Here is a 17,428-nt window from a genome sequence, read left to right as displayed (position 1 = left end):
GCGTGCGTCAAAAGTCAGGAGTTTTGTCACTGGTACTCTTTGCATCATAATTCATTTCGGGGAAACGCTGATTAAAAATACAATTCCATAATGACTAGTCAACGGATTCACTGTAACCCTTTTTAGGTATTTTATCAGTCCGAAACTCGAGACAAAAAGTTACCGGACACCCGGGCAGACAACTCTGAAACGTTTCCTGCCCAGCCATATAGTTGCCTGCTCCATTTTTCACAACTGAAACACAATAAGACAGACTAATCGCAAAAAAAAAACAAAACACATTGTTCCAAAGTATTAAGGATAAATAATCAGAATATATAACAACAACACTTTAAAATTAAGTTTATTATAAATCTACTTATAACATTCATTGCATGTATATGACATCGCTGTTTTCCATCTGCCATCAGTATGTACCTGTATTTACTCATCTTCATTCATGCAATGTTTGCGTTGCGTCGTTTGCTACAAGCTCCGTGAACTCCTCTTTCCACGATGCTTTTAATGTATGTTTACGTTTTGTAGCGTCATAAATTTTGCTTCTATTGAATCTTTCTTCTGGGGCTGAGGTTTTGGCTCCATTCCTAACAACTTTTCAATTTTTCTTGTGTACTCTGTGCGTCTACTTTCGAAAATGATATGCAAATGCGCGACCTTATAACGCTCTGGAAAGTCCGGAAACACAAAGTTATGGGCTCTATGCACGACTTACTTCTGCTTTCGATGGTTAATTAACGATGGTTAGTCATTTCCGGTCTCTCGTAAACAGCACGAACAAAACGCGAAATAAAGTCATGGCGGAGTTAACTTATACACGCTGTTTGTTGGAGTTGCCGAAGATCAACAGTAAACGATGTCTGGAGAATTGTCCGAGCGTCCAGAGCAGCACCACAGACCAAACTTGAAAAAGCAAGAGTAACTGCGTCACAGTTCAGGGAGGTCAGTCATGTTGCTCTAAGCAAAGCAGAAAGACTCATCCGAGGAACACGACAAACTGAACTCATGAAGAGGGGTCTGCAAATAGAATCAACTGCCTTAAAGGATTATGCCATTTTAAAAAATGTGAACTTAACCACGTGTGGGCTAGTGGTTGGGTGCATCACCTGATGAGCTGGTATATGACCCTATCAATCGATCATCATTTGGGCTCGTTGAAATTAAAGGCCCAAATATACAAAGTTACACAGATTGCAAGTACCTCAAAATTGTTCACGGTGTGCATAAGCTAAAAGAAAATCATTGCTATTATTGGCAAGTCCAGGGGCAGTTGCTGGTTACAGGACTTGAATGGTGTGACTTTGTTATCTTTGCCAATGAAGACATTCTTGTGCAGCGCATTTACAGAGACAATGCTGTGTTTCATTGTATGAAACAAAAAGTTGATTTGTTTTTCTTGTACACGTATATGTCAACATCCGCAGGTTCGAGAGCGTTCTCCATTCGGGCCCCGCTGCTGTGGAATGCTCTTCCCCCTGAGATTCGATCTGCAACCTCAGTGGAAATGTTTAAATCTAAGCTTAAAACACACTTTTATTCTATAGCATATGAATAACCAATATTTTATGTGTATTATTTGCCCTCATGTAGGTTTTAGATCAGGGGATGGTGTCATAATAGTCTGTGGTTTGCAATAATCTGTGGTCTGTGCAGCCCTTTGAGACTATTTGTGATTAAGGGCTATACAAATAAACATGACTTGACTAACATACCTTTCAATGTTCAAATAAGTTGACATGGAACAAATTTCAATGCAATACTTTTATTAAAGAAAAAGTCAACAAGTTGCAACGAGAGCCATGAGTGTAATTTAAAGAAAGCAAAAACAAAACACTAAAGCATATTGCAGGTAAGTTATCAGGAGTCAAATATCTATGCACATTTGTGGGCATTAGCTATCAAGTCAGAGCTTTGAAAATGTCGGTTACACACTCGAGAGGTACTTTTAACAATGAAGTAGTCTCTTCAATTATTGATAACCCACCGATTTCGTAATTTGGAGTTTTGCAGAAACGCTTAGGACCGAATTACAAGTAGCCGATGCTGTACATTGAGGTACACAGCATTGGTGGCTGGCCGAACTGTCTGTTTTTGAAAACAAACATTTGTGCGTTTATAAGTGGTTCTGACCTTCGGTGGGCATAAGTTGAAATTAATTGCAAATAACGTCAAAAAACAAATCCGTATTTGGCTTTGGCGGGTTTGTTGCTAACATCATTGAGACCAGCGCTGAACGGAAACTTCCAACCATCCTGAGATTTTTCCGGAACTACGTCATCGTCTCACGTGCATAGAGCCTATTCGTTGCAGTCTTCTGATCGGCTGCCGAATATGAAAATTGCTAAAGGAACCAAAATTTCCAAACCGAACTAAGATTTCGAAATCAAAATAAGGAAAACGTTTGATTTAAAAAAAAAAAAAATCGTTTTTTTCCCCCTTTAAAAAGTTGTCGGCCACCCGGATAGACGTCGTTGTGCAAGTTGTATGCCCGACGTAAAAGATGCACGCCCGGGCATCCGGGCAGACGTTCTTCAAACACTGATTTTATACAGAAAAATCAGATTTTTGAGGGGGGGGGGAACTACTTGCCTCATTATAGCTCTTTGGTCCTAAGTACGTGAGAAATAGCAAAGTTTTAATTTCACAATGACCTCATCACACTTCACGCATTTGAAAACGCTACCAACATTTATGTAAAATATTTCTCTTCACAAAAGACACGTGACTTGAGTAAAAAATGCTTTCTTTTACACTTTCTTTTGACATAACTTAAGAGTGGCAACAAAAATAGTTCAGAGGGGAAATTCCGAGTGTGTCACATTTTCAATGCCAGAAGAAAAAGGGAACATAATTATGAAATGTGTGACTAGAACTTTAAAATTGGATACAAACATTAAAAGAAAATAGCTGGTGATTTGTCAAAGTCCTTTCTTTTACGGTTTAGAAGAACCTAAATGGGCTTCATTTTGACAGTTGTAGAAATGACAAGCGGATGAATTTTGCGCTTGTCCATAGAGTTCTGGACCGAGTTTTGCTCATCAAAACAATTCATCCCATTACGTGATGTGTTCAAGTCCAGTCCAGCGTCACTCCATGTTGTCTTGATCGGCCTGGGCCATGTAGGCGTCCAGTTCGGCATCCAGGTGGCCTTTGGTCTTGGACATGTAAGCATCCAGCTGGTTGTCCAGTTGCTCACGGGTCACTGCCGGTCGGCCCATTGCCCGGCCGCGACCGCGTCGACCGGCAAAACCACCGCCACGACCTCGGAGACCACCGCGTCCTGTCGGAAGAGGCAACACGTAGTCCACTTAGTCACCAAAAATTGAAAGGAAATAGTCGGCAATGGAATTCATTTTCAGCTATTGTAACCAGGAATGTTTTTACAAAAGTGAGGCATCTTACATGATTAAAATCTAGTGTGTCTAACTAAAGTGCAATAAGTGCATACAATATTGACAGCATCAACATCAAGTGCCAAAACTTGTAATGTTTGGGACAATTTTAGCTTGGGTACAGCCGATTATCGTATTTTCACAACCATAAGGCGCGCACAAAAGTCCCAGATTTTCTTCAAATAGAGCAGCGCGCTCAGATGTGCACTGCGCCCTGTGTGTGATGTAAAGTGGCTTAGCTGAGGACACAGAGTCTGCTAAAGGGTGATGTCTGGGGGTGTTTATAAGGCTAGGGTCACGCTACAGAGCTTAATACTCAATTCCAAATTTTGGGTAATATTCGATGTTTTTGTGAGCTTGTTTACATTTCCAACTAAATGCGACTTGTATGCTATCTCCCGTGTGAACTCGACATGCGCAGAAGATGACACACAACCTGTGTGAACTCAACATGCGCAGAATATGACACGCATCGTCAGATGCCATGCGTTCATTTTTTGCGGAAGTACTCATGGATGCTATTGTGCTACTGAAGGGTGAAAGAAATTGTCCTCCAAATATTTAATTCCTAACTTCACTTTCCATCCATTGAATTCTTTCAGTGTTTTTGTCCTCCATGGCTTGTTGATCTATATATAACGCGGATGAACATGGAAAGCAGGCAGCTGTGAGAGAATTGAAGATTAATTAAGTGGAGGACGCTGGAAAAACATACTCTCACAAGCAATGAAAACGCTGCTAAACTTCAGCGTAAAGGCGAGGTGGCCCGCAAGCGGTGGGTCATCGACCGAAGCAAAACAGTCAAAAACTTTTCAGACCTCGCAGTGCATATTCCTACAGTGCTCGTGCAAACTATGAAACACCTAAAATGCCCAATCCACTCTGGGAAATTACACAATAACCTCTTCCCCAACTTAAAAATGTTCTCCTCGGATCTATACAATTCACGTAGGTCACCCTTTACCGTTCAAGCCGTTCTTGGTTAACAGGGATAAAACCATAATGTTGGCTTGATTTAAAAGTATGATTTATTTTACTTTTCTTAAAAAAATATCTATGGATTTATGTTTCTAGTGACTGTGCACTGAGCCAAATTGGTTTTAGAAAGGACATTTTTGTTTAATTTTAATGTGTAGTCATTTTGAAGTATTACCGCAGTAGTATTTCTGTACTATTTATGTACCGTAAATTCCGGACTATAAGCCTCAACTTTTCCCTCAAACTTTCAACCCTGCGGCTTATTCCGTGATGCGGCCAATTTATGTAATTTTTCTAACGGCCGCCAGCGGCGCTCGAGCACAAATGGTAAGATTTGGACCGGTGGAATATGGAATATGCGCAGAGGAAGACTGCAACTTCGGCTTGACTAACGGCGAGAAATCTTTCACTAAAACTGGCTGCATGCGAAAGGCAACTTTTTCGCAAGTCTGCCAGTGGATCCTGACAGCGTGGGGCAGCATCAAAAAATCCACCATCACCAACGGGTTCCGAAAAGCCGGTCTGCTGCGTGACGGAGAGGAGGGCACAGAATTAGGAGTGGATGAAAGTTCCAGCGGCAGTGACAGAGTGAGTCCAGCTGCGGGAGCGTGGGACGACATTTATATGACAAAGTTTCTTTCCGACACTGAGGAAGACTACTTTGATGGCTTCAGTTCTAAGGAGGAAGATGAGAACGGTTTACCGTGATTTTTACAAGTACTGTACGGTATGTTTTTTTAACGGACCGGTTTACGGTGTTGCGAGCGTGTTGCTACCATTAACTGCCCGGATGAAAGTTATATTATTATTAAAGCTTTGAAAACTCTCTTGGTGTACCGTCTTTCTTTGTAAATAAGTGTAACCATGTATAATATGTATTTGCAACTGTATATTTTTGAAATGTATTTATTTTGGACACTTATTGTGATATGTTATGGACGGGCGAATTAAAAAGGGGCGTAACAAACGCGGGCTGACGGTAAAGGTGAGTGTTTGTGGACACTGCGGACAATAGTGGGTATACATTTTTCCCACCCATACCTTTGGAAATACACACTTTTTTCTTTAGATTACTTTCATCGGGACCCGGACTCTGCCGGTCTGCATCAAACCTTAAGTACCGTTATCATTTTCCGTTCATTTTGGCGGCTGTGATTTTTGGACTGTGTACTTTAATGAAGGATATTCAGTCAATCGCGGGACTTAATCAGGAGTATATTCAATAAAAGGTGTCTTTCATTATACAAATTTTTCTCGAGTTTATAATTGACATCATTAAATCAACATTGTGCGAAATTTCAGAAAAAAAAATAGATCTGAAGATTTGAATCAATGTTTCAATCGTCACTGACTAGCGGACTATTAAAATAGTTATAGTTGAACCCAGGACAAAATGATCTGGAAGCAGACAACTGACAGGTACCTGTAGACATGGCCCCCCTGGGCCCTGCTCTCCCCATGGGGCCCCCTCGGCCGGAAATCCCCCCACGCTGGCGTCCCCCTCGCCGCATGGAAATGCGGCCGGCCGCACCGCGGCCCCGCATTGGAAAACTGGGAAGCATTCGCTTTCCTAAATAGAGTAAAAACACACAAAAATGAGGCAGGTCCATGTGAAGGAAATAGGCTCCATCTAAAAAGTGGTCGAGCACCTCGAAGGGAAAGAGCGCCTCTCATCATTCCACCTCGACCACGCCCACTAAGGCCTCGGCTCATTCCGCGCATTCCTCCTCTGCCACCCATGGCGCCACCGCGCATTCCCATGCCCACCGGGCGACCCAACCGGGCTTGGATGTTGCTCTTCCCCAGGCGTTGCTTTAGGCTCTGCGTAGTTTTTCAAAAGGGATTTTGTTACTTTATGTAATACTCCAACCTAAATTGCAATGTATGGTCTCCAGAAAAAAACTCATTGATGCCAGCTTTTACTATTGTACCCAAGATTCATGCACCCTTTTCATGGCCAATCATAATAGGAAGAAATTCAGCGTGTCATGTAGTTTGAAGAGCTGAAATTTACATATGCCATTTTTTATTTTTCTTTATTTTTCGTGTGCATTTATCAAGACTTATGATTTTTAGATATTGAGTAAATTGTGGCTGCATTTGTTTTTAAAACAAATCCCTCCCAATACAGGTGTTGGGTAAAAATGAATAAAAAGTTGCAGGAAATACAATTCCCATTCCAATTTACCACTGGGAAATACAAAATTCATTTCTTGCATACCCCATGATAAACAACAATAATTGATGCGTAACCCTTGCACAAACACGTTTCATAGTGCCCCGTTTAAGTGTAGCATGCACCTGCCCTCTTGGGCGTGACCTGTAGGGGGCGATGACGATTACTAGGATAATGTCGTACAAGCTAATGTCAGCTGCAGTTAAAGTTAACCACGAGGGGAAAAAGAAACGCAATGCCAAAGCAAAACCACCAGAGAGCAGTGTTGGAATCATTTTGAAGCAGAAAGATGGCATCCACACTGATAGGGATGGCTGGAAGGATATCTAAGCCCTGTCAGTGGACCTTAAGGCTGCCAGAGCTGATATCATAATTGCAACAGACAGATAAGACTTGAAAAAACTAGTAAAAGCACCATGAAAGCATCTTTGTATGCATGCAAAGCGTGGGTACCTCATACCTGTTTGTGACTGAGAGCGGCCTGCACAGAGGGCCGATTCTCCATTTGCTGGGCTAGCCGGCGGTTGCGGGCGCTAGCCATGTGCTGCTGCTGCATGGTGGCCCGAATGCTCACCGCCGTGGGTGTCTTGTTCCTCAGCATGTTAGTGAAGCTTTGGAACGAGGAAAAGACGTCAAAAACAGAGACGAAGGACATAATAGTGGGGAAATTCAGGGTTCCACATCAAATCATGGACACTATTATCTCAACAAACCGCCAGTCGTTTCTCTCATAAATAGCAATGTTGCACAAGTTAGGGCAGTCTCCAAGCACTACACACCTTGTAAACACAAGGTGTCCCAAGAAATGTTGCAAATTTAAAATCTTACAACTCAACTAATAATTTTTTTTTGCTATATTAAGAGGTAAGATCTTTAGCCATACCAATTTTGTTTGGGTCGGGCCAGGCTTCTCTCCCGCTGGCTTTTCAAAAATTATGCACTCGGAATTGTTCTCCCTCGTCTCTCTGACTCTCTTGAGGACGTACTGCTGTGGTTAATTGCCTAATGTTCAACCCCAAAAACGAAGGATAGTTGTAAACTTTTCTTGTCAACTCTTAAAAAAATCCACCAATTATAGGAATTTTCAGCAGATGTAACTTCGGCTGACAGAAAAAAAAAGATGTAGAGGTTTATAAAGTCTTTTTTTACTTAGATTTTGGATCTGTAGGACTCAGACAACCAGGCGCGCGGTGAGAGCCGCCCCAGATCAGTTCTCCCTCTCATAAGTAATCACAAAATAAAAAATGCAATTTGGGCCTTACTTAGGGCTCTGTCCTGCATATCAAGTGAATCGATCAAGCTTTAATACCAGAAAGCCTGGGTCAGGTCGACCTAGACTTTTTAGACCTCTTAATACTTCTACATTGAACTCATTGAACGGAGCGATGACAGCCGAACTTGACTTGGAAAAAAAATGCATTCTAAAATGCTACTCAGTATGAAAACGCAATTAATTCCTGGTAAATTAACATGGTGGTCAACCAGAACTTTTGAGGTACTTAGATTCGGTTGAAACTTTTCAAGTTATTTGTCTTTCGTTGTGGGACTTGTCGAGGTACCTGGTCTTCCGGGAACGCTTCTTATAGATGTCCTGCACAGTTCGATAAGCTTTTAACTTCTCTCCAATTGGAATGACGGTACCTGTGTTGCAGGTTGTAAAACTCACTCTTTAACAGTCTTTGCAGTACTACTGCCTTTTCATACTTCCAACAGAACACATGTAATTTCCTTTAAATTAAGGTCAGGCTACCATCACTCAGTTAAATGAGTTCAGTCTACAAGGAGAGAATAAATAATTGAGTTGTCAGCTGCTAAAATGTGTATACATTTTTGAAGACACCTTGTATTTTTGCCAATTCTGACATTCCCCGTCACATTTTTAGTTAAGACTTTATTACACATTTATCCTGGAGTGCTATGTCTAATCTAGTTGCAAACAATCTTCACTATGTTATCGATGACAATAAAAATAATTTATTTAAAAAGCCACTCCATGCGTTTCCTTTTGCCATCTGTTTTAAGTCTTTATCACGTGCTTATCTTGGAAGGAAACGTCCTATCTTATTGTAAACAATGTCCACTACGTTGTTATATACAATACCAACAATTATTTTCCACTTTCAAACCCAGCATAGGAAGCACACGGTGATTTAAAAAAAAAAAAAAAAATCTGACAAAAAAGTAAGCACAAAAGTTGAGGTTTCCTGCTCGAACAAAAAATGAGTTTGGCTCCTCGGCCTTTTACAGAAAAGGACCGCAACATAGATAACATGCACGTGGTACTGATCTGATCTTTAGAATTATACAGAGAATGTAAAGAACAGTAAGAAGAAAAGTGTTTAACTTGCATTGGCTCAGGAAAGAAACCCATTTCAAAATATATCTGTATGACATCTCCACTCCCTCGCATTGTGTGGACTTCACGTATACTGTACCGTGCACAAACGACAGAGTGAGCACCCTTATCACGACAGCAGCGTGTGGTCCATCATAGGCCTAGGAAGTATTAGAACGTCATCTCCCTTGGTGCACTGCTCACACATAGCATCCGGCCTGGGCAAGCACCCGGCGACGTTCCTAATTGGGCCCCCAAAACTACAGACAGGTTCGACGAAGCTGAGTGAGCAGTGCACGCACGAGGACCAAGGGAAAGCGTTTGCGGCTGGTTCAGCTCGCCCACGGTGGCCTTCTTCACACAGCACTAATTCCTCCATTCTGCGGTTAGGGATGCCTCACCGCTCGTTCAGGGACACTTTGGTGGTGCTCTTCAGGACAACTTTTTGAGAAGATGCCGCGCTCATTTTGATTGTATTCGGTTGCAGGCTCCTGGAAACACAAAACACGAATAATTCCGACTGGAAGAGTAGAAAGTGGATGGGATTGTCAGATCTGGGAACGAGCACTGAAACTTCTCGTGCATACAACAAACAGCTTCTGGTTTATTCAATCATTTGAAATTTTTTATCTTAACGTTTACATTTAAACGTGAGAAAAAATTAAAATAAATCAATAAATAAGAGTACACATTTTTGATGCAACTGGCAATATTTGTATTTAAATTCTTCACGCTTGCTTAGCGTGGTGGTGACCCTTAGAAGGAAACGGTCTCTGAGTTTGTTGGTCCTTTACGTTATACTAGAGTTCAAACGCACTATTTTTCATTGCAATATTATTAGATCATAGGCCATTCTCCAAAAACTTGTCAATGTCAGTTCACCCTTACATTATTTTCTCATTTACGTGTTTATCATGGAGAGCCACGTCTAATTTCGTTCTAAACAATTATCCCTCGTTATCATTGACAAAAAAAAGACAAATCAATATAATATATACATCATCTATATAGGCGAAAAGTAATTGCAAAAAAAGATAAATGCTTATTGCTATGATTTAAAACGGTAGCGTTAAGGCATTCTTTGAATCCGTGACGCAGCACTTTGGGGCACTGGTCCCAGTTGCAGACCAATCCCAGTTCGGTAGGTTCAAGGCGAAATAAAGCTCGCCATCTTCAATCGCTACATTTCACGTTTTTTTGTCGACAAACACACAATCCACGTATCAAAACAAACAAAGAGTGTCCCAAACGGACTGAGTTCAATGAGAATATAATTTTGGACTCACAGTGAAGATTGCATAGGCCGCTAAGAGCCAGCTAGCTAAAGTTAGCTTGGAGAACTAGCTTGGTCCGACACCACCAGGCCGCGAGGAGATTGTTATTTGTCCCTTTAGCTCGGAAACAAAGAGAACAACTGACTGCTAGATGTACAAAGTTATTCAGAAGAAATAAATATGGTCCTAGCTGTTTTCTAATAATAATAATAATAATTAAACGTCAAGACGCAACTCCGTCGAAGCGACTTCTTAAAATGGAGCGGAAGATCTCCGAAGGATAAAATGGAGCAGCTTTGTGGACGCCACATTGATGTCGTTTCCGGTGTCCCTTGCTAGAGTGTAGTGACGGGAATTCCGGTTCTTTTTGGAGAAGTGGCTTTTTCGGCTCGTCTCACTGAAAAGAGCCGTGTCTTTCGCCTCCCAAACGTTTATTCAGATTTTAGTTTTGTTTTCAATGATATATTACCCATGAAAATGAAACATTATGCACCGAATTAATTATTTTTAAAAGTGTACTATGCAACTATATTAGAATAGTATTTATAGGAGACGTGGTAATTATAATAATAATAATAATAATAATGTCATTTCGGGGGCAGCACGGCGACGCAGTGGTTAGCGCGTGTGCGGCACAGTTCTGAGGTCATGTTCTCCCTGTGCTTGCGTGGGTTTCCTCCGGGCACTCCGGTTTCCTTCCGCTTTCCAAAAACATGCATGTTGGATTAATTGGCTGGTCCAAATTGTCCCTAGGTATGAAAAAGCGAGCGAATTCTCTATCCCTGTGTGCCCTGCGACTGGCTGGCAACCAGTTCAGGGTGTCTCTTGCCAACTAGATAGTTGGGATGGGCTCCAGCACCCCCGCGACCCTACTGAGGATAATTGGTGCAGATAATGGATGGATGGATGGATGGATGTAATTTCGGGGCAGCACAGCGGAGCAGTGGTTAGTACATGTGCGGCACAGTTTTCAGATCAAACTTCCTGTGAGGGGTTTGCATGTTCTCCCCATGCTTGCGTGGGTTTCCTCCAAACACGCCGGTTTCCTCCCACATTACATTCCTGTCAGGTTAATTGGCTGGTCCAAATTGTCCCTAGGTGTGAATGAGCGAGCGAATTGTCTGTCCCTGTGTGCCCTGCGACTGGCTGGCAACCGATTCAGGGTGTCCCCTGCCCTTTGCCTGACGATAGCTGGGATTGGCTCCAGCACCCCCGGGACCCTACTGAGGGTAAGCAGTGAAGATAGAAAGGCAAGAGTTGAGGTCAGTTGGTGGGACTATCGAGTTGGGTGTGCAGGAAAGGTAAAGCTGGGTGTCATCCGCGAAGCAGTTGAAGAAAATATCGAATTTTCTGAAGATATGCCTAGGGGGAGGAGACTGGAGAGGAGTCAGAGAAGGACTTGAGTTGAATGAATTGAGGGCGGCCAGAGAGGTACGAGTGAAACCATTGGAGGGGGGAAGGCCAAGTGAAGAGAGTCTGCTCAGAAGGGTGGAATGGCAAATGGTGTCAAAGGCGGCACCTAGGTTGAGGAGGATGAGAATGGAAAGTAATCCAGAATCGGCAGCAATGAGGAGGTCTTTTGTGATCTTGATAAGTGCAGTTTCAGTGATGTGGCATGGACGGAAACTAGAAAGAAACGGTTCAAATAAACTGTTGGTAGTGAGCTGAGCATGGAGCTTGGAGGAGACTACTTTTTTGAGGATTTTGGATATGAATGGTAGGTTAGAGATAAGGCAGAGATTGTTAAAGTTATTGGGTTCTAAACCAGGCTTTTTCAGGACAGGCATTACCATAGCGGTTTTAAGGGCAGAGGGGACAAAACAGTTGGAAAGTGAGGTATGGATAATGGCAGAAATAAGGGGAAGCAGAGAAGAGAGGCAGAATTTTAGCAGGGAAGAAGGATAGGGTCAAGCAGACATGTGGAGGGCTTGGATAGAGCGATTATTTCAGATAATTGAGTTATACTGGATAGATGAAAGGAGGAGAATGGATTACTGTAGGCCCTACAGTGTAGGGGAAAGGTTCAGGTGTCGAGAGAGTGGGGTAGGAACTGAGGAGCTGGTGGATGAAGCTGATTTTGTCATTGAAGAAACGCATCAGTGAGTTGCATGTGTCGGTGGAGTAAAAGTGGGCGGAGTAAGGAATGGGGTGGCTTGAGGATTTTATTGACTAAGGAGAAAAGTGAGTCGGTGTTCCCTTATTGGGAGGAGATGATTCCAGAGTAGTAGGCAGATTTATTATAGATAGATAGATAGATAGATACTTTATTCATCCCTGCAGGGAAATTCACAATTTTTATGTGCAAGGGCATCCTTATAGAGAAAATGTGGTTGTTAAACATGTTTCTGTGTATTGGGAGACCAGTTTTTTTGGAAAGCTGTTTTAGTTGGCGGCCTTTCATTTTCAAACACCTGAGATCAGTGGTAAACCAAGGAGCAGTTCTTGAAAAGGAGACGGACCGAGTTTTCGGAGGGGCAAGAAAGTTGAGGATGTTAGCTAAACTGTTATATAGAGTGCTTAGAGTTCCTCTGGGTTGGTAGGAAAATCCGGGATTGTGATACTGTCAATTTTGGAACAGAAAATGTTAACATTGATGTCCTTGAAATTCCTGAATGAAATTCACCTTGGTGATTTAATTGCTGAGAGACAGAGTGGAGCACTGAAGGTGAGAAGAAAATGGTCCGTTATAGGGGGTGTCATGATTACTTACTCAGATCACCAGGAGAAATCATGTGACGCCTGGGTGGGCGGCTTCTGATTGGCTGGCACTTCTCTCTTAAGCGCCCTGCGTCCAGAGAGCAGTGTCAGAGCGTACATTTTTGTAACTCTGTGTGTTTCTCCTGATATCCCGTTCATTTAGAACTCTGCTTACCCGATTCTGCCTGCCTCCGATCTGACCTGTTTCCGTCCCACGCTTTGATCTCCTCTCCAGCCCCGGTAAACACGACCTGCCTGACTTCCGCACTACGATTCCGGACTTGTTCCGAAGTTATCTCCCCGGCGCCGCTGCTGACGTCTGACGGCCGTCACGTCTCCAGCAAGCCCTGAATGCTTCCTAAATAAAAGACTTAAACGAATGCTCTGGGGTCCACTGGTCTGTTCTGGTTTCCTGATAGGAAGAGGGTCAGAGGAACAATTGGAGGGAGTAAGACCCGAGCAACAGACAGGATCCAGCGTGTCTCCTTTGGTGTGTGTTGAAAAGTCAATGTATTAAATTCTGAGATAGTGTGGATTGCAAGGTTGGTGAAGATACGTTTCATGCTTGGAGTGGTACCAGAGGACTGGTCTAGTCGATGTGTGGTTTCCTTCTACAAAAGGAAAGGTGACAGGCTGGTCTGCAGTAATTCGAGGGGTATAAGTGTGTTGAGTGTGGCAGAAAAGCTTTATAGCAGGGTTTTAATTGGAAGACATGTGATAATACAGAAGGAGTAATTGGGGAAGAACAGTGTGGTGTTTATAGGAGGAAGGGCATATACTGATCAGATTTCTGCTGTGAGGCAGTTGTATCAAAAGTTTATAGTTAAAGGAAGAGAGTTGTATTGGGCATTTATGTATTTTGAGAAAGCATATGACAGGATTTATCGGGAGGCATTGTGGCAAGTGTTGAGGATATTCGGGGTGGGTGAAAGGTTGCTGCGTGGTGTGCAAGGCTTGTATGATGATAGTAGCGCTTGTGTGAGAGTGAAGTGAGCAAGTGGTTTCCGGTAAGAGTGGGTTTGAGGCAAGGGTGTGTCATGTCACCTTGAAAACCATGTCGCTATTGAAAAACACACAGCACTGAATTATTTTACATTTTGTGTAATGTTTTTTCAGGCCACTGGTTATTAGTGATCAGGGGGAATCCTTTTAACAGAACTTTAGTTGAATGACAGCTAAACCCATATTCTTGATCTTTTGAGAACGACTTTTGATACAGCACCCCACAGTGGCTGAAGGAATATCTCAACACCAAATCGACAAGATCCGGGTCATCCAACATAAATGTTCCAGCTTCGTATGTGGCAGCAGGTGGTGGTTTACAGGAGGATGTAAATAAGTGGGTGGGAGAAGGGTGCAAGGCAATGGGTGTGCTGAACGGATTGCTTAAATGTAGATATCTGTGAATGGATGCAAATCAAGGATTGTATAAACGTGTGGTGGTACCAACAGTGATGTATGGCTCAGAGGCGTGGGGTTGAGAGTAAACGGAGAGTAACCTTATCGGTTAAGTGTCTTTGAAATGAGATGTTTGCATAGTACAGTATGTGTGGAGTGACATGACTGGATAGGTTAAAGAATGAGAAAGTAAGGAGAAGAACTGGTGTGGTAAGAGAGCTTATTGAGATGGTTGATGAAAATGTTCTGAGATGATTTGGACATAAAGAAAGAATGGATGAGGTCTGTCTGACTAAAAGAGTATGTCGTGCAGAAGTGGTGAGAAATAGAATGAGAGGAAGGGCAATATGGTTAGATGGATGGGGTGAAACATGCTCTGGATGTAAGGTCGGTTAATTTAATGGGTGCAAGGGTGTGTGCCAGGGATATACGTGAGTGGCGCAGGATAGTTAAGAAAGACGCGGAGGAGGTAAACCAGTGTATTCTATCGGGCCTCTCTGCAGAGGGAGGGTTGCACGGCACAGCAACTTGTTGTGTTGTGGCCTTATTGTTTTGTGTCTGGTTGGGAAGGGCAAAGGGGAATGGTTTTTAGGTCAATGTGAGTGTCTTTTTGACTCTAAAGAGAGGAAGGAATATATATAGAGAGAGATTTAGAGAGAGAAAGATGAAAAGAAAAAGAGAAAGATAGAAAAAGAAAAGGAAAAGGAAAGAGAATGAAAGAGAAACAAAGAGAGGGAGATAAAGAAATATATACAGGAAGAGAGCGATAGAGATATTGTACAGAGAGAGAAGGATAATGATAGGGGCTAGTTGTGTTGTTTCCTTTATATAAAGTCTCTATTGACTCACTCATGAATTATATTAATGCAACTCCGGCTAGTGTCGTGGATTTCATGTCGCCCCTACGGCTTAAATCCGAACCCAAAAGACTCACGCCATTGTTTACTAATAAAGCTAGATTGCGTAAACAATATTGCAGAAAATCTTTCCGAAAATGGCGTGCTACCAAGCTTGAGGTTTTCCGTCAAACCTGGTGTGACAGCTTGTTAAAGTATAAAGCAGCCCTTGCCTCTGCAAAATCAGCCTATTTTTCGAAGATGATTGCGGCACAAAAGAATAACCGCAAAATCCTCTTTGACACTGTAGCATTGCTAACGAGGCATCATATTATTCCAGATAGTTCAACCCATTCAGCCCATGATTCTATGGTCTTTTTAAAAAAGAAGATTCAACGCATATGGGAAGAGATTTCTAAAGACCATGGAAACACGTCACATGCCAAAGGTTTGAAAATTATAGATGCGCAACATGGTGGCTGTCCAGGGATTTTTTTCCAGATTTAGTGATGTGTCACTTGATAATCTTACACAGGTGGCTACTTGCCTGATTGCTGATTGAAGGTCTTTTGGGGGTCTTTGTACCTTTAGTTCTAAATATTACAAACATATCCCTCTCCTCAGGTGTTGTTCCGACCCAACCCAGAAAGCTTATGTAATTACAGACTTGTGTCAAACTGACCGTTTCTTTCTCAAGTACTTGAAAAAGATGTGGCACAGTAACTGAATGATTTTATATCTGAGAATAATATTTTTGAATCTATACAATCAGGTTTCAGGGCTAATCACTCTACTGAGACAGCCCTGGTTTAGGTAACCAATGATCTACTACTGGCAATAGACTCTGGCGCTTCATCACTGTTGCTGCTGCTGGACATGTGTTACCTTTGATAATGTAGACCTCAATCTTAACCGACCAGCTGGAAAAATTGATTGGTCTCTCAGGAACTGCCCTCTTATGGTTCAGATCCTACCTCTCAGATAGGACACATTGTGTTTAATATGGTGAAATGACATCTGAGCCCTTTAGTGTTACCTGTGGTGTTCCGCAGAATTCAGTACTTGGCCCCCATCTTTTCAGCATTTACATGCTTCTGTAACAGAGTTGAAATTTGATTGTTTTGAATGTTTTTTTGAATTCTCACAAAATCTGTGTTTTTGTTGTATTATTGTTAATATTCCGGTACCTCATTCAGTTGTTAAGTCATGGGCGTCTGCGACTGTTTTTTTTCGTTTGGCACTTTATGGGCTTCAGCGCTTGCCGTAGCTTAAGTGAGTTTGTAAGCGTTGAAGATAATTGCAGTCGTGAACAGAGGCCCCTGACTTTTGTATTGTTTTGTTTATTGAATGGAGGCAATAAACCCAGAGATCGTGAAACCTTGTGTCGTGCATGAAAGAGGGTAGCTACACCGGTGCCGTGACTACACAACTGGATCATTTTGATCAGCCTCTGAGCAGATCCCGGCGTTACTGCATATTCTTCTTGTGTCCACTAGAGGGTACTGTTGCACTGCATTGGCGCGTTGATTTCGTTTTATGTATTTGTGCCACTGTGCATTTGCTATCAATACGTAAATTATTAGTTAATTTCTGGTTTTTATTTTTTTCCTGTTTTATTTTCTATTCTTTGTACTACTGAAAGTATAATGGCTGAAGGATATAGTAGTCAAAATGACGATTTTCAGGGCTTTTCTATTGGCAGGGGCAGGGGTGTCCATTTTAATGGTTTGAATGCAAACACACTTACTAGTGGGTATGGAAGTGAAGGTGTAGGTGGTCTCCAAGAACATGTTAGTGATGGGAGGGAAAGGGGGGGTGGTATGAGCCCAAACTGGTCTCCAAGTGAACAGTTCTTGAGGGAGAGTGCACAGACTTCAACCCCAATGAGTGATAACATTGCCCTGCAACACCTGACTGACATGGTAGGCCGAATTGGAGAGCAGATAGGCAACTCAGTATTGGCTAGTCTGCTCTCTTCTGGTTTCATTGATCGCACACATGCACATGACACACCAATGACTGGCAAAGCAGCGACTGCTATGACTAAAGACGACCCCAGACCACATAACACAACGCAGGTAAACACTACACCGGTAATTGTCCATGTCAAGACTGAACGTGAAATTGTGACTTTCAGGGGAAATGGTTCTGACAAGTTTTCAATTCAAGAATGGATCACCATGACTAAAGCCCAGCTTCGGAAACAGTCTTATACAACAGCTGAAAAAGCAGATGAGATACTAAGCAGGCTTTTAGGGAGGGCAAGAGACGTTGTCAGAGTAGCTCTCAGGAGTGATGAGGCACTTGATGTGAGGCAAGACCCAGATATCATTTATGACATTCTA

At 42.4% G+C, this 17,428-nt stretch overlaps 1 protein-coding gene across 3 annotated transcripts; it reads right to left on the bottom strand.

The window, feature by feature from the left end:
* Positions 1-2,664: 2,664 nt before the first annotated feature.
* Positions 2,665-10,504, bottom strand: chtopa (chromatin target of PRMT1a). Of its 3 annotated transcripts, none has more exons than XM_088328258.1 (6): positions 10,388-10,504; positions 9,280-9,369; positions 7,004-7,154; positions 6,017-6,188; positions 5,791-5,937; positions 2,665-3,277 (listed from the first exon to the last, which is right to left on the bottom strand). In XM_088328258.1, the coding sequence occupies exons 2-6, from the start codon at positions 9,342-9,344 to the stop codon at positions 3,084-3,086; spliced, it is 729 nt and encodes a 242-aa protein (XP_088184384.1). In that variant the 5' UTR covers positions 9,345-9,369; positions 10,388-10,504; the 3' UTR covers positions 2,665-3,083. The 3 variants fall into 3 exon arrangements, with proteins under 3 accessions (XP_088184384.1, XP_088184383.1, XP_088184385.1); XM_088328257.1 differs by having other exon boundaries at positions 10,165-10,494; XM_088328259.1 differs by having other exon boundaries at positions 8,979-9,369; positions 10,165-10,493.
* Between the last annotated feature and the right edge of the window lie 6,924 nt (positions 10,505-17,428).

Source organism: Urocampus carinirostris, chromosome 2, assembly GCF_059441175.1.
Source record: "Urocampus carinirostris isolate Australia breed hairy pipefish chromosome 2, RoL_Ucar_1.0, whole genome shotgun sequence".
In the NCBI taxonomy this organism is placed as follows: Eukaryota; Metazoa; Chordata; class Actinopteri; order Syngnathiformes; family Syngnathidae; genus Urocampus; species Urocampus carinirostris.
This window is presented reverse-complemented; position numbering and strand designations above follow the sequence as displayed.